Consider the following 17,345-nt stretch of genomic DNA (forward strand, 5'->3'; position numbering starts at 1 on the left):
AAAAAAAAAGTCATTTCAATAAATAATTGGGTTTTTTAATCTAAGGGTTATTTTAGTGGTTTTAGTCATTTCTCAGGAAGGGAACATTTATTACAGTTCTTCCTGGGACATGTTTGGATAGACTCCATTTCCTGCTGGGAGGAGTGGGCCTGCCTCTCAAGGGAAGACCCCTGGGCACCGTCCCCAGCACCCCTCCTCCCCACCACTAAGGAATGTCAGGGCCAGCCGGTCAAAGCACAGAGGGTCACAGCCACTTAAAATTAATGATTCCTTCCACAGTCAGCAGTCTCTTCACTGACCATATCTGTCGAGCCTGCCAGAGCGCCATTCTGAGTTTTCTCAAGAACGTTTTCCTTCTTGGTTGAGAGGGTGGGGCTGGAGCCTGGTGGTCAGGTGACGGCGCATCCGCACTGTGAACCTTCGGACCATGACACCGAGACCAGCAACAGCTGACCTCTCGGAGGAGCTGGATTGCGCTGAGTTCCTGGGCCCACCTGCGCATTCCTTCACTGCTTTGCCCTCAGGAGGCTGAAGTCATTAGTTATCACAAGTTGTTAACTCAGAATGCTTCGTTCTTCAGAGACGGGCCTGTGCTCACACAAACCTAGAAAGTCGTCTTTATAAAGTAGTGTTGTTCGTCAGCATGTAAAAGATAACAGTGTTTAAAAATCCAGCATCTTCAGTGATTCAGTCTCTCGGGATGGAGTAACTTAGCAAATGAGTGGTGTTCAGATTCCAGTCTTGAAAGACACAAGAGTGCATTTTACACTGGGAGGCATTTTAAACATATTTTAAAAGACGATTTAAAAATAGTTCAGCTTTGCATTCCACAGACAGGAGGAAGCTGAGAGCTGTCTTAGTCAAGGCCTCCAAGTCCCTGGTGGCCCTCAGTTCTGCAGGGAGGTGTGGCACCAGTGGCAGGGGTGCCAGAAGAGGCAGGTTTAAGAGACAGAGCCGTCCTAAGGGCTCAGTGCCAGCTGTTCACCGCATTCTTCTTTCTGTCTCTTCAAGGAGCATCTTCTTCCAAGAGCACAGTAAAGGCCAGAACTAAGCGTACATGGAACTTCTGTGCCCTGAAACCCATGCTGGGTTTTTATGTTAGGTGGCCTGTCTCCTGAATGTTCCTAGAAGTTTGGATTCACTTTTAACTTGTGAAATATGCAGTGAGACTCTTCACCGGTGTCTCACCTTCTGTCCCTCTACTGCGTTTTAGACTGAGATTGGGTAGCTCTGAATAGTTGATGTTTAGTAGAGACTGAATGTTTCCTCCAGGTATGAGTGGAGCAGTGGTAAAGGATCTGCCTGCCGGTACAAGATACAAGAGACACAGGTTCGATCCTTGGGTTGCGAAGATCCCCTAGAGTAGGAAATGGCTCCAGGATCATTGCCTGGAAAGTTCCGTCGACAGAGGAGCCGGGCGGGCTACAATTGGTTTGCAGAGTTGGACACAATTGAGCAGTGCACACACACAGAACGTTTACTAGTCCCTCAGTATAACATATGCTGGTTGATAATACAAATACAGGAATAAGAAATTCTGGGAGCAAATTAATTTCTTAGTTTCACAGCTTAACTCCTTCAAGTTACTTAGTATATTCTTAGAGTTTCTCCGGTGAGTGGACGTTTGTCAAGCCTGGCGTAGACGTCAGCGTCAGCTCCTTGGGTATTATGTCAGTAACTCCGTTACACACATGAACGTCTTCAGCACGTGTGGCAGGTTCTCTGTGTATCTGGTTCAAGCCCCGCTGCAGTGTCTAGGCCCCAGTGACAAGGAAGAACAGGGCATAGAAGGGACAGACGCCCACTGCTGTGGTCAGAACCCACACCAGGAAGGTCCTCTGTGGCTGGAGAGACCCCAGTACAGGTGGATCTGGATAAACCTGCCGCCTTAACGAGAAAGGCCAGGGTCGTGGTCACGGGCCAGACGCCTGGGTTCAATCTGCATTTGCATCACTTTCCAGGTGTGTAACCTTGACAGCTCTTTCAGGGTACCTTTGTGCCTCCATTTCCTCTTCTGTAAAGTGGAGACGATAGGATCTGTCGGGGGTTAGAAAGATTAAATGAGGCAGTATGCACTCGCACGTACAGTGGTGCTTGGTACCTAGAAGGTGCCCGGTGACGGCCATGGCGCAGGAGGTACCCGCAACAGTGGTGATGGGAGAGGTGGGGGTGAGGGGAACGTGGCCCCCCCACCCCTGCCCGCCACACACACACACACACACACACACACCCCAACCCCCTCGGGCTTCCGGAATATGCATTTGCTCGGACACCAGCTCCGTGTCTTCTTTTATGATGTGACCTTTCTTAGAATAGTAGCTTCTGGAGTTATGTGTTTTAAGAGTTACATGTTTATAATTTATGTTTTAAGAATTTTATATATATTTTTACCATCATATTTTTTCTGTGCGCAACTTTAAAAAGTCCTCAGACCACAAGTGTAGAAGACTGTGAAAGCAGAAAGAGGAGACTGCCTCCACCTTGCTCTGGTTCCCACTGCAGAGATGAGCGCTGGGGACCGCTGGCTCCCCGTCCTCCGGAGGGTCTGCTCCGCAGCTTGGGGGCAGGCATGGGCTCGTCCCCGCACTGGTTTGCCAGCTTCCATCAGGGTGGCTGCGTTGAACTTAGCATGTCCTCACCTGCCGGTGGTTCTGGTGAGGCCTGTGCAGCTGTGTGACCTCTCGTGTGTCCATTTCCGTGTGTGTACACCAAGGATGCTAGAATGGCAGGGCCCCAGGCCACTTTCTTCAGAGTGTGAGAGAGCGTCTCAAATAACCTAAGCCAGAAATGGGGGCGAGGCAGGCGTTAGTACACGAAATTCAGTGAGACTGGTCTGCAGGTGGCCTGCCCTGGGCCGAGGCACCTGTCCGCCTGCTCATCTTTCTCTTGTGGCTTGTTTTCACGTGTTGGCTCTCGGGTGCTTGCTTTCCCTCAGAGGGTCCTGTCCTTGTGGTCAGTCGGCTGTCGGAGGACTAGGAGACCCCTTCCTGTCGTCCTCAGTGAGAATTCCTGACAGCCTGGCCTGGTTGTGTGTTTGCCCTTGAACATCCTATCTTTTATGGGGGAGACATGGGTGAGGGCTGAGCAGGATTCTGACTTAGATGTGCTGAGTTGACGTCAAATACTGCATTTCTGTCACATGGAAGTGGATTGTCAAGTTGGCATTCGGGACCCCGGAGGGACTAAGGGTGACGCAGAGGAAGTAGGGAGGCACAGAGCATGGGGCCAGAAAGCTGGTGGAGACGGTGGGAGAGACCAGGCCTGGTCAGAGGTCAGGGAATGAGGATGGGTCTGGTGTCAAAGGTCAGAGGAGGAGAGGGCTCGAGGAAAGAGGCTGGGGGTTGCAGGGCAGCAAGGCAAGGATGGGCTGGGGGACCCCTTTAGGGTGAGGAACCCCTTTCCATGTTAGAATGTTTACAGCATCAGGTCAGAGTGGCCAAGGGACAGAAAAGGTTCTGTGGTAGGAAGAGGAGAAACGTCTACTAACATAACAGGGAGTTCACACTTCAGGGCTGCACCTTGCAGTGGAAACACACCCAGGAAGGCAGAACCCGAAAGCCGCTTTTCTTCCTTTCGGGATGGGATGTATCTATAGGTGTATCTGCCTTAAGAAAAGGAAATGGAGCTCGTGTTAAGCAGTAGGTGATTATTTTTCACTGCATAGACCTGTCCTTCCTCTTGGAGAAGGATTTACTGTGGGATTATTTTAGTCTGCCTTTCGTGCCTTTGAAGCCGATTTATGTTTGCCAGGACATACATTCATTTTTCCAAAACAGTTGACAGGGAGGTGAAAACAGCATGTGCCTAAGGTTATTATGTGTATACAATAAGCACCGCACCTGGACCTGGTTAGTTCTTCACAAGTTCCTTTAAAATCGGTCTCTTTATAATGTTTAAATGTTGCTGGACTAAGGAGTAAGGCTCGTAGACCTTAGAGTTTATTAGGACCTTGCAGATAGTTGAGAAGCTGGTCCCAGAGTGGAGAAGTGAATTGTCTGATGTCATAAAAAGCCAGTGGGCAAGCTGGAGTTGAACTCCTTGAACATTTCTCTCTCTGGTGGACTCTGCATTTCCTTGTGAATAACCTGTGTGATGGTGGCTTTACCCCTCAGAAAGTCATTGCAGTGTCCCGAGTGCCACGCAGGCCGATGGAGCAGCTAGTTTTGAACTTGGCAGAAATCTGGAGACTTTAATTAAAAGCACCCAGCAATTGGCAAGCACCTACATGTGAGGGGAGAGGGCAATGCTGAGCTGAAAATGCTTGGAGGGGAGAAACGTGGGAGAATGCCTTTTCTTCCAGGCGAGTGAAGCCCTTAGGTTGTTTGTTTTGAGAGACAGGACCTTTTCCCAAGGTCATCATTCATCGTTCAAGCCTGAGCTTCACAGCCCTGCTTCTGGAACTCACGGCAGCAGAAACAGCTGAGGGGAAAATGACACAGACATCTCCCCCAGCCTTAGGGGGATGCTTTTCAGTTCAGTTCAGTTCAGTCACTCAATTGTGTCTGACTCTTTGTGACCCTGTGGATTGCAGTGTGCCAGGCATCCCTGTCCATCACCATCTCCCAGAGCTTACTCAAATTCATGTCAGTCGAGTCAGTGATCCCATCCAACCATCTCATCCTCTGTCGTCCCCTTCCTCTCCTGCCTTCAGTCTTTCCCAGCATCAGGGTCTTTTCCAGTGAGTCAGTTCTTCACATCAGGTGGCAAAGTATTGGAGTTTCAGCTACAGCATCAGCCCTTCCAATGAATATTCAGGTCTGATTTCCTTTAGGATGGACTGGTTTGATCTCCTTGCAGTCTAAGGGACTCTCAAGAGCCTTCTTCAGCACAACAGTTCAAAACATCAGTTCTTTGGTGCTCAGCTTTCTTTATGGTCCAACTCTCATATCCATACATGACTACTGGAAAAACCATAGCTTTGACTAGACGGACCTTTGTTGACAAAGTAATGTCTCTGCTTTTTAATATGCTGTCTAGGTTGGTCACAGCTTTTCTTCCAAGGAGCAAGCATTTTTAATTTCATGGCTGCAATCACTATCTCCAGTGATTTTGGAACCCAAGAAAATAAAGTCTGTCACTGTTTCCATTTTTTCCGCTTTTATTTGCCATGAAGTGATGGGACCGGATGCCATGATCTTAGTTTTGTGAATGTTGAGTTTTAAGCCAACTTTTTCAGTTTCCTCTCACTTTCATCAAGAGGTTCTTTAGTTCCTCTTCATTTTCTGCCATAAGGGTGGTGTCATCTGCATATCTGAGGTTACTGATATTTCTCCCAGAAATCTTGATTCCAGTTTGTGCTTCATCCATTTCGACATTTCACATGATGTACTCTGCTTATAAGTTAAATAAGCAGGGTGACAATATACAGCCTTGACGTACTCCTTTCCTAGTTTGGAACCAGTCCGTTGTTCCATGTCCGGTTTTAACTGTTGCTTCTTGACCTGCATACAGATTTATCAGGAGGCAGGTAAGGTGGTCTGGTATTCCCATCTCTTTTAGAATTTTCCACAGTTTGTTGGGATCCACACAGTCAAAGGCTTTTGGTGTAGTCAATAAAGCAAAAAGTAGATGGTTTTCTGGTACTGTCTTGCTTTTTTGATGATCCAGCAGATGTTGGCCATTTGATGTCTGGTTCCTCTGCCTTTTCTAAATCCAGCTTAAACATCTGGAAGTTCTCGGTTCATATACTGTTGAAGCCTAACTTGGAGAATTTTGAGCATTACTTTATAAGCATTTGAGATGTGTGCAATTGTGTGGTAGTTTGAACATTCTTTGGCATTGCCTTTCTTTGGGATTGGAATGAAAACTGACCTTTTCCAGTCCTGTGGCCACTGCTGAGTTTTCCAAATTTTCTGGCATATTTAGTGAAGCACTTTATCAGCATCATCATTTAGGATTTGAAATAGCTCAATTGGAATTCCATCACCTCCACTAGCTTTGTTCATAGTGATGCTTCCTAAGGCCCACTTGACTTTGCATTCCAGGATGTCTGGCTCTAGGTGAGTGATCACACCATCATGGTTATCTGGGTCGTGAAGATCTTTTTTTGTATAATTCTTCTGTGTACTCTTGCCACCTCTTCTTAATATCTTCTGCTTCTGTTAGGTCCATACCATTTCTGTCCTTTATTGTGCCCATCTTTACTTGAAATGTTCCCTTGGTATCTCTAATTTTCTTGAAGAGATCTCTAGTCTTTCCCATTCTATTGTTTTCCTCTATTTCTTTGCATTGATCACTGAGGAAGGCTTTCTTATCTTCCTTGCTATTCTTTGGAACTCTGCATTCAGATGGGTATATCTTTCCTTTTCTCCTTTGCCTTTAGCTACTCTTCTTTTCTCAGCTATTTGTAAGGCCTCCTGAGACAACCATTTTGCCTTTTTGCATTTGTTTTTCCTGGGGGATGCTTCTAAATACATGTTAATAGTTAGCTTTGCCCTCACAGCCTCCCTTGAACACAACGGATGCATTCTCTGCATTCTCCTTTGGCTCCTGGCTAACTTGTTTTGATGGTCTAAGAGGTTGTCCTCTGAACTGTGACCTGTATACCTGTTGTGTAGTCTGCTTAGAGGTGCTCACTTGTGTCCAACTCTGTGTGACCCCATGGACTGTAGCCCACCAGGCTCCTCTGTCTGTGGGATTTTCCTGGCAGGAACACTAGAGTGGGTTGCCATTTCCTCCTCCAGGGGATCTTTCCAACCCAGGGATCGAACCCTGGTCTCCTCACTGGTGGGCGTGTTCTTTACCACTGAGCCGCCTGGGAAGCCCTTGTATACGTGTCTCCAGGGGCAGTACTCAGGTGTTGGGAAGCTCTCGCCCAGTGGGCATCGTTTCTGTGGTGGAGACGCACACTGAAGCATCCATGCAGGACAAGGCCGCTGAGGGACTGCTGTAGCAAGTCACAGGGGGAGCTGACACAGGCCTGGCTGAAGCCCTTCTGGGTATTCTATATCCTGTCTGCAAGCACCCAGAATTAATCTGCTAAGCTCTCAGACGTACAATGCTGAGCTCATCCCAGTCAGAGAGGACTCCATTATGGGAGCACCCAGCACTTTATCCCAAGTTCACTTACCTGCTTTCGTGTGAGAATGCCTGGCGTTGGGCGGTCCCAGGTGGGCCTGTGTCGGGTAGCCTGACTGAACACGCCAGATGCTCGTGCTGGACTGTGATGTGTCCCCACGTCTGTGAGCGGTGGGTGCTGGGAGCAGGCTGCGGGTCACAGCCCTGCCTTAAAGTCCTTCTGAACCGCAGGGCCTGGTTCACAGGGTGCAGGGCTTCTGTGTCACAGTCAGAGGGGAAAGAAAGCATGCACCGCGCAGCCTGTTTACTCTGAGAGCATGGCTGCTTTCCAGCCTCGTGACCCCAGGAGTCCCTGCGGACAGTTGTGATTGCTCCGTCTCCATCGCCGTGAGCCCTGGGACTTTCCAAGTCACACAGAAGCTGTTTTCCAGAAGTCTGCTTTCACAGCGTTCATTTTGACCTTGGGCTACGGCCCCCAGGGACAGAGCTATCTGTGGTAATAACAACTAGCATTTTCATAACCTTTTTCTGTTTACTGAGCAGTCGGGATGGGACGACGCAGCCCATGGCTTTGGAGCCCCCCTGCCCTCCCCCCCAACCCACGGGCTTGTCAGCCACCCTCCCAGGCCAGCACCCACCTCCCAGCCCCGTGGCTTTGTGAGCAGAAGGTGGGGAGCCTAACCCCGGCTCAGTCCCTGCCCCGGTCTCCAGGCCCCCTCCCCAGGTGCCCCTGTTGTCCACTTGCCCGTGAAGAGGGCAGTCCTTGGGGGAAGAACGTGGTCCTCTCTGAAAGGGAGCCAGGGCGGGCATGGCCGTGCTTGTGTGAGAGGCGTTTGTGGGGCTCACACGGGGACAGCGTGCATCTCACCGCTGGGTCCCCTGTCGTGCCCCTGCCGGGCCAGCCTTTGCCCCCACGCGCTTGGCCACCCAGCTGCCTGGTTTCTCCAAGGCTGCCTTCATCAGGTGACAGGAGAGAGGACAGAATCGGAAACTCAAAGTGGTTTCCACAGCTCTGTTTATCTCGGTCAAATCTGAATCTTCCCCACGCAGCCATCCGTAAATCCGTTCTTGCTGACAGCCATGCCCAGACTGTCGGGGGTGGGAGGATGGAGACTCGTGATTCCTGTGACAGAGAGAGGACCCCTCATTAGTCCTGACGCATCCCCCTCCGGAGCTGCCAGAGCTGCACCACCTCACCCTGGAAAGAGTCCATGCCTACATGTGTAGACATTTAAAACTTTGCCCGATGGTTCAGATCCGAAAGGCGCGGGTTGCTACGGGAGCAAAGAGGCGTGCGAGTGAAGGGTCCTCAGGAGGGAAAGGGACACAGGCTCCTTGGAAACCCCGTGAAAGGTCCCAGTTCTTCTCCACGCACCTACCTGGTTCTCCAGGAACTGATGTGACCTTGAACGAGTCACTTAGCCGTTTCCCCTTTGTACACGGGCTGTGGCACGTGATCAGAGTCCCACGAGCTCGTTCTTCAGAGTTGAAGGAGGGAAGAGCAGAGAACTGCTGAGACTTTCTGAACTGGGGGTGTGGTGGGGTGAGGAGGGGGACGGAAGGGGCTGGACGGGGCAGCTTTAACAGGATGGCCTCACTGTCCTGCTTCAGGCTGGGAGCCTTCACCCGAGTTTCCCACCTTACCCAGAGTCCCCAAGGCACTCACATCAGTTCATATTCTTCTTTCATTTTCAGAGAAAGGGTAGCAGAAAAAAATGGGAAAACCAAAAAAGTGACGAATTGTTTTTTAACCAATAGCTTTTTAAAAGGTGTTTTACAAATACTGAGTGTTTCATTTTTATTATGTGGGTTTCAGGTGTAGAGCGTGATAGTCCATGTCATACACACTGCAGAGCGGGCGTCACTGCGTGTCACACTTGACCGCTTCACCCCTTCACTGCCCCCAAACCGCTTCCCTCCGGTAACAGCTAGACTAATGGCTTTACCCGTGTGTTTTGTTTGTTTAGATTCCACGTATGAGTAAAAGTCACATGGTATTTGTCTTTCTCGAGCCTCCAGGTCCGTCCACGTTGTCACGAAAGGGCAGCATTTCTTTTTGTGTTGATGGCTGAGCAGCACACCATTGTGTATATGCGGGTGTGCATACCACATATTCTGCATTCATTCATCTGTCAGTGGACACTTAGGTTGATTTTACATCTTGGCTATTGTGAATATGCTGCTATGAACAGTGGGGTGTGTATATCTTTTCAAATTAGTGTTTTCATTTTCTTTAGATAAATAAGAGGTGGAGTTGTTGGATCATACTGTAGTCATTAATTTTCAGTTTCTTGAGGAACCTCAATACTGTTTTCCATAGTGGGTACCCCAGTTTACGTTCCTGCTAGCAGAATTTTTTTTTCTTAAATTTTTTCTATTAATATTTTTCAGATTCTTTTTCTCATTTAAGTTACTGCAGAATCCCAAGCAGAGTTCCCTGTGCTAGGCAGTAGAAATTTCCTCTTCTTGCCACATCCTCGCCAACATTTGTTATTTCTTGCCTTTCTGATGAAGGCCGTTCTGACGTGTGAGGCGGCACCTCACTGTGCTTTTGATTTGCATTTCCCTGCTGATTAGCCATGTTGGGCATCTTTTCACGTGCCTGTTGGCATCTGTATGTCTTCCTTGGGAAAATGTCTGTTCAGAGCCTCTGCCTTTTTTTTTGTTTGGATTGTTTGTGTTTTTGTTGTTGAGTTGAATGAGTCTTTATATATTTTGGATATTAACTCCATACAGGATATACAGCTGGTAAAGAAACCGCCTGCAATGCAGGAGACCTGGGTTAGATCCCTGGGTTGGGAAGATCCTCCAGAGAAGGGAAAGGCTACCCACTCCAGTATTCTGGCCTGGAGAATTCCATAGATTGTATAGTCCATGGGGTCGCAAAGAGTCAGACACGACAGAACGACTTTCACTTTCACAGGATATACAATTCCCAGCTATCTTTTTCCACTCAGTATATTGCCTTTGTGTCTTGATGGTATTTGCTTTGCTGTGCAGAAGCTTTTTAGATTGATGTAGTCCCACTTGTTTATATTTGGTTTTTTTTACCCCCTGCTTTGGAGTTAGATCCAGGAAAGCATCTCTAAAACTGATGTCAATGTGACAGATAACTCTGGGTGATTTCCTGAAGCCACAGGCAAGCTTGCCTTTCTGAGACCTTTCATTTCATTTGCTTTTTTGTCTCTCTGTGAAAACCAAGTTTTATAAAAATTACTTGGGAACTGAGAAAGTGACTTAGATTTGTGCATTTCGTCATCTCAGAATCCAGGTGTGAAAATCATTTAATAAAGTTGTTTTTTTTTAAATATTAGAATTTGCACAGAAAGCAAGTCAGAAACGTTCAGATTCAAAATGATTGTTCAGCCCTCCCTTCCCCCAGCCCTGCAGTGCCCGGCCTGTTACATCCTCACCTGCACAAAGTCGGGGGTTGGGCGGGGGGCCCAATTCTTCATGCAGGGTATTCTAGGAATGGATCACCAGGATGCCTGCTGACTTCTTGTGAAACGAACAGAAACTGCACTAGCTTCTTGAACTGGCACTTACTGCTAACAGTAGCATCTCAGCAATTTTAAGCCCTTGCAAGTTAGCAAATGTGGTGGGGTTTTTTAATGCCTGGATGAGTAGGCTTGAGCCTGTGGACAACATTAGAACCAGCATCGTGATGGTCTGAGCTTCCTTGTCCGGCTTCTTTGAACAAGCCTGGCTTATCAGGGGCCACACCTGACCTGGGGCAGGGGAGTCCCCACACAAACACAGAGACAGCACGATATCTAGAGCCACGTGCCAGGGAAGCTTCACACAGCCAGGCTGGAAATACCTTCAGAGAGAGCTGAAGCCCTGGCCGTCGTGAGCCCAGCTGGCCCAGAGGAGGCGAGCTGAATACGGAGCATGCCTTCCACGGAGCACACGGGGCAGTTCCAGTCCTGGGGCAGATCAGCTGGATGGTAGGGGGATAGATGGTCCAGGGGTGGGACCCATCTTCCGGGGAGTAGGAATTAAGAAGAAAGTAAAGGCAGGGAGGTCAGAAAGGAGCATCTGGGGAGTCAGAAAGTCAGCATTGGTGGGTGGTGGTCATCCGTCTACCCAAACCACAGAATTCTGTGATGAGCTTCAGCATCTGGTGTATTCCAGCAATGGCACGGCTCCTTTTAAAGCCTTCAAACCAAGCTCCGTAGTGTTACGCACCAGTGCTCTTGGCCTTCCCCATCAATAGAAATCAACCAGCGGCCAGACAAGAAATTCATACAAGGCTTTTCTTGGGGCCCCTGCTGCTGGCCAGACAAGAAATTCAAACAAGGCTTTTCTTGGGGCCCCTGCTGCTGCAGAGAGGCAGGGGCCACGTGGGGAACAAGAACAAGTAACAGGTGCCCTTGCTTGCACACTTCCTGGAGTAGAGAGAGGCTCAACTGCTCCCTTCTGTGGGGTGAGGGTGGTGGTGTGTCCAGGAGACGGGGCAGAGGGGTGGCTTAGGTGGCTTGCCCGTCCCTCTGGTGGTGCTGTGTGCAGGGAGCATGCGAAGAACCTGCTTTTGCTCCTGGCTCTTCAGAAGCGGCAGCTGGACTTTTTGGTCTCTTTGTCTCTCGTGGTCCATAATCTGCCCCACTGAGTAGGCACGCAGGTGTCATCAGACCCTGCAGTTCTTTGTTACTCGAGGAGCGGTGTGTCCAGGTGCAAGCCCTGCAGCAGAGCATCCCAGTCTCAGCCCATCTCACTGGGACTGCCCAGAGTTCACCGCTGCTGGAAGCCTGGCTGCTCAGCTCAGGTTCTCATGTGCAGCCCTATTCTCCTTACACTTTTCAGTTCCTGAAGAGGCATCTTTTCATGAGCTTCATTGTAATCACCTCACTGTTAAATTATAGCCGGGAATCGATTCGTGGGAAGGAGTTGAGCGATTCCTTCGCCGATGTTGTATCTAGTGACACTTGATAACAGATCTGAATCCCCTTTAACTTTGATCCCCTTTGATCAGGAGCTTCAGTCCCTCTTATTGCTTTGAGTTTGAAGATTTAATGCCTATAGATAAGGAAGGCTTGGGGGGGGTTAATTAATTTATTATAATTGGAGGCTAATTACTACTTTACAGTATTGTGGTGGTTCTTGCCATACATTGACATGAATCAGCCATGGGTGTACATGTGTTTTCCCCCATCCCGAACCCACCTCCCTCTCCATCCCATCCCTCAGGGTTGTCCCAGAGCACCAGCTTTGAGTGCCCTGTTTCATGCATTGAACTTGGACTGGTATATTTCACATATGGTGATACACGTTTCAATGGGAGGGTTGCTTTTTAGTTTTAAATGGTTTCAAGTTAGCATAGCCCTGCCTTTCCGTGGACTCTTCCTATTTTATTTGTGCTTAGAGTGCCACCTTCTGTTGATGTTTCTTCTGACAGATGTGGTCACTGTGTGGATAAAGGAAAACATCTTGGATGTAAAACTCAGCTTGAGAGGAAAGGTTTTGAGTAAAATGAGAGTACGATTTTAGCTGATTGCTAGTTACTTGCTGACTTTTTTATCAAAAAAAAATTTTTTTTTCAAACTCTGGTGGAAAATACTTGAGGAATTAAAGCTGCATTATTTTAAAATACCAGAGCTTCCCTGGTAGCTCAGCTGGTAAAGAATCCACCTACAATGCAGAAGAAACCAGTTCATCCTGGGTTGGGAAAATCTTCTGGAGAAGGGATAGGCTACCCACTCCAGTATTCTTGGGCTGCCCTGGGGGCTCAGACAGTAAAGAATCTGCCTGCAATACAAGAGACTTGGCTTCGATTCCTGGGTTGGGAAGATCCCCTGGAGGAGGGCATGACAACCTACTCTAGTATTCTTGCCTGGAGAATCCCATGGATAGAGGAACCTAGAGGGCTATAGTCCATGGGGTCACAAAGAGTTGGACACAACTGAGAGACACAGCACAGCACACTGTAAAATTAATAATTTGTTACTGCTTATTGAACCCCTGCACGTGAACGATGTGTGTTGTATGTTTCAGATGTGATGCCAAATGTCAGAAAAAAACCTTATGTATTAAGGTTTGTGTAAATAGTTTGCAGTTTCAAAATTGGGGTAGAATAAACGGCATGTGTGTTTTAGGGAGCAAAGGCAGAAATCACAGTAGGCCTCCCCCCACCCCACCCCACCCCCAGATCAGCCTGTGGTATTTATTGATTACAGAGTTGACAGCAATGAGGTAGGCAAATTGGATTCACCTAAATCTGCCAAAAATAAATTAAATCGGGTGTTTCTTTTAACTTTCCCATTGTGATAAATTTTTTCCCAAAACGTTGGCCCCAGATGAGAGGGTAAGAACTCAGGTTAGAAGTTTTCCGTTTAATAGATTCTGGTTCTGTGAAAATGCAGTGCTGTGGCTCTCGGGGGTCAGACAGCGTCCACTGGCACCTGTTAGCCGGCTCGGCTCGCCTCAGGTCTGAGTCCGGTGAGACGCTGGTCAGCGGTGTCCACGGTGGCCCTTGGGCTCCTGGGGGTTGCGGTCGCCGCGGCCCGTCCCTGCCACACATATTAAGGTGTCCTTTTCTCCCCGCAGGGACGCGCTCAGGATCCAGCAGCTGCAGCAGCAGATCCGCCGGGAGCGCGAGGCCCGCGCGCGCCCCTCGCCGCCCGCGTCCCCGGAGCCCCCGGAGTCGCGCGCGGAGCCCATGAGCGCGCTGGCTGCCCGCCCCGCGCCCGCCATGCAGGCCTCCAGCTCCTTCAGCTACGCGCGCCCCAAGCAGTTCATTGCCGCCCAGAGCCTGAGTCCCAGCGCGCCCAGGTCCCCGGCGCCCGCGTCCCCGCCGACCTCTGAGCCCGAGTGGGGCGCGCTCCCGCCGCCGCCCCCGCCGCTCAGCCCGCCGGCGCTCGCCACAGGGCCCGACTTCTTCCCGCCGCCGCCGCCTCCACCTCCACCCGGCCCGGGCCCCGCGCCCCGCGCCGCCCGCCCAGGCCCCGCACCCGCAGCGCTGCTCCGCGCCCTGCTGCCCTCGCAGCCCGCCACCGCCACCACCGTCTCCACCGGGGTCTCCGCCCTCGGCCTGCCGCGCGCCGCCCCCGCTGCGTGAGTGCCCACCACCCCTCTGCACCGGTCTGCACGCCGTGGGGGTCCAGCTGCTGGGGGCCGAGGTCAGGGCTGGGTGCCCACCGAGGGGAGGTTGCAGTCCCTGCGTGCGCGGGATCAGGAGGTGAACTCGCCCACGCACACGTTTCCATCCGGGCAGTGGTTGGAGGGGACAGACCTGTTAGTGGCTACACTTGATGCAGATACGCGAGGCTCTGTCCCAGGCCTGAATGATGCAGCCAGCCCTGGCCCCAGCCCCCCACCCCATCTCTACAGGGTTCCATCATCTTCTGCCAGACTCTCTGAATGGCTTTCCTTAGGTCACAGTGCTGACGTGGCAGCCCTCTAAAATCTAAGCTAGCAAAACAAACCCACGGGGAGGCGTCTGGCACGTCTTGAAGTGGAGTAAGAGCTGGCACTCACCCATCCACTGAGGAGGTCAGAACTGCCTGCTGGCCAAGGCGAGCCCAGAGCCACATCTCAACCCTCCCTGTTGGAATCCTGCTTCAGGGCTGGCAGGGTCCCAGTACAGAGAGAAAAGGAGGAGGCCCTAAGTGGGGTTTCCTATGGGAATAAAAGTGAGGGGACCCTAGAATTCGAGTTACACTCATTCACAGTAGGTTCCCACCCTGGGGTGGGCTTGTGGCTCCTTGGCGACGAGACTGCTGTTTGCCCTCCAGGTGTGTCCAGGAGTGCCTGCTAGGCGCGCCCTGCTTTCCTAGGCATTTTCTAAAGGCTGCCTGAGGAATTCTGCGATTGAGGTCTGGCTGCTTCTCAGGTCCTCCTGGGGAAAAGCTCAGTCAGGTGATTAAAAATAGTCACATAAGGAGGGGAGCAAGGATGGTAGTGGTGTAATCATGGGCTTCCCAACCTCTGGCCTGAGCAATCCTTTGTCTCTTTGTTCGTGATACCCTTTGTCCTCTTACTATGGAGGCGCCATGAAAACACTTGCTTTTTGGAAGAAAAGCTATGACATACCTAGACAGTGATTTTAAAAGCAGAGACATCATTTTACCAGCAGACGTCTGTCTAGTCAAAGCTATGGTTTTTCCAATAGCCAGGTACGGATGTGAGAGCCAGACTATAGAGAAGACTGAGTGCCAAAGAATTGATGCTTTAGAACTGTGGTGCTGGAAAAGACTCTGGAGAGTCCCTTGGACTGCAAAGAGATCAAACCAGTCAATCCTAAAAGAAATCAGTCCTGAATATTCATTGGAAGGACTGATGCTGGAGCTGAAGCTCCAATACTTTAGTCATCTGATGCAAAGCACTGACTCATTGGAAAAGACCCTGATGCTGGGAAAGATTGAGGTCAGGAGAAGGGGACAACAGAGGATGAGATCTTTGGATGGCATCACCATCTCAATGGAAATGAGTTTGAGCAAGCTCCAGGAGATGGTGATGGACAGGGAAGCCTGGTACGCTGCAGTCAGTGGGGTCTCAGATTCAGACAGGACTTAGCAACTGAACAACAACAACATTTGTCGGTTGGAATTTGATGAAAGATGAATCTACCACCACCTTGGACAAGGGGGCAGTGTCACATCTTTTACCATCTTAGGCAGAAACAGTAGTGTATTTTGATCTCCGACTTTGAAATTCCCTTGTATTCAACAGTTTTAAGGGCTCATCTCAAGTAACAGAAGTGCTTACCTCTTAGCAGTGTCTGTCATGGTTACTCATATGGAGTCATGGTATTTTATAATTATTAGCAGAGAGGAGACCAGCAGCTCCTGCAATTTCTTCAAAGCTAATGGGGACATCACTCTGATTTTATGGCTGTGGGGAGGTGGGCCCTCTAACACCATGTTCAATGGTGATCCCAGGCCTCCAGCTCTATACCAGCCTAGAAGCCACAGTTGTGTGGTCACCCTTTTGTCTGCAAAAAATTTCCTGTTGCAAAATCACACACACTTAAAGAATTCTTTTTTTTGGTTTGATACACGTGACCTTTGGAACATTTTTTCCTCTGCAAAATTGTGGGATCACTGGTTTGCATTCTGAATTAAAAATGAAAAAGTAACTTTTTAGCCATCATGATAACTCAGGTAAATCCGTTCCGATTTGCCCAAGACTGGAGTGTCCCTTTCAGGGCTGCCATGACCAGTTGGCATCCTTGAATTTGTAGGAACTGCCCAACCCTGGTCGGTTGACTCTTCAGTTACGTGTGTGTGTTCCGTGGGGCACTTGTGGTGATGCAACAGCAGACTCAGCTTCACTCACCTGTTGTTCGTCTGGTTGGACAGCTTTGCCGTGTGTGTCAAGTGCCGCAAGTAGACTGATGACCAGTGACTCTGTGAAGTAGGAATCCGTTAGTTTGGTTGGTTTTTTGTTGTGCTTCTTTGCCTATCTGATACCAAAATCTTAGATGCAAATTTCAGATATCTCTGTTTTATTTTTTTAGTGTTGCTTTTAATTTATATTAGAGTGCAGCCAATTAACAATGTTGTGAGAATTTCAGATGGACAGCAAAGGGACTCAACCATACATATACATGTATCCAGTCTCCCCCAAACTCTCCTCTCATCCAGGCTGCCGTGTAACATTGAGCAGAGTCCCCTGTGCTATCCAGCAGGTCCTCGGTTATCCATTTTACATGGCATCCGTTTTGTATGGCCGTATGTGCGTGTCCATCCCAGTCCTTGTTTTGTGACTTGTGCAGTTTTCCTGCACAGCCACAAGAGGCAACAGTGAGTTCTCTTGACCAAGACACAGAGCAGGCCCTGGGGATGCAGGAGCTAACACAGTATTCAAAGCCAGACAGGCAGAATGGTCATACCTGTACCCTCTCGGAACCAGAGGGCATAGACCATAGAATTCCTGGGGGGCAGTTTTGGATGCCAAGCTTGGTATGCCACTCATGTTGACATTAATTACTCTCAGTCTTTCCTCTGAAAAATGGGAGCTCATTCCTTTTGAGCCCTGGCCTGGGTTACCCCTCCAGGAGTGACATCAGTCCTCATTTAGGTGTAAGAAGAGTCTCCCCTGCTGCCCATGTGCTCTCTCAGGCCGTCGTGAACACAGACAGTGGTTGTGACTTCTGAGCACTGGCACAAGCCCCTCCCAGGTACTGAGTTCTCCACCTGGCAGTTGCCTGTCTTTTTTTTTTTTAATCTTTTTTTTTTAATTGAAGGATAATTGCTTTACAGAATTTGTTGTTTTCTGTCAAACCTGAACATGAATCAGCCTTAAGTATACATATATTCCCTCCCTTTTGAACTTTCCTCCCATCTCCCACCCCATCCTACCCCTCTAGGTTGATATAGAGCCCCTGTTGG

General features: G+C 49.5%; 1 protein-coding gene and 1 long non-coding RNA gene across 7 annotated transcripts in view; one reads left to right on the top strand and one right to left on the bottom strand.

The window, feature by feature from the left end:
* The window catches only part of PALLD (palladin, cytoskeletal associated protein), a 365,135-nt gene that overhangs the window by 322,980 nt on the left and 24,810 nt on the right, over nucleotides 1-17,345 (top strand). For 5 of the 6 annotated variants that reach the window (XM_027548913.1, XM_027548914.1, XM_027548912.1 and 2 more), the window contains one exon: nucleotides 13,561-14,067. The exons of the other annotated variant lie outside the window; for it this stretch is intronic. In XM_027548913.1, coding sequence (XP_027404714.1) covers nucleotides 13,561-14,067 — 507 coding nt within the window. The remainder of the gene's footprint in view (nucleotides 1-13,560; nucleotides 14,068-17,345) is intronic. 6 annotated transcript variants of the gene reach the window in all.
* LOC113896855 lies at nucleotides 19-8,538 on the bottom strand. The gene is made up of 2 exons (XR_003512151.1): nucleotides 7,070-8,538; nucleotides 19-2,037 (listed from the first exon to the last, which is right to left on the bottom strand). It is a non-coding gene; the product is annotated as an uncharacterized LOC113896855 (long non-coding RNA).

Source organism: Bos indicus x Bos taurus, chromosome 8 (assembly GCF_003369695.1).
Source record: "Bos indicus x Bos taurus breed Angus x Brahman F1 hybrid chromosome 8, Bos_hybrid_MaternalHap_v2.0, whole genome shotgun sequence".
In the NCBI taxonomy this organism is placed as follows: Eukaryota; Metazoa; Chordata; class Mammalia; order Artiodactyla; family Bovidae; genus Bos; species Bos indicus x Bos taurus.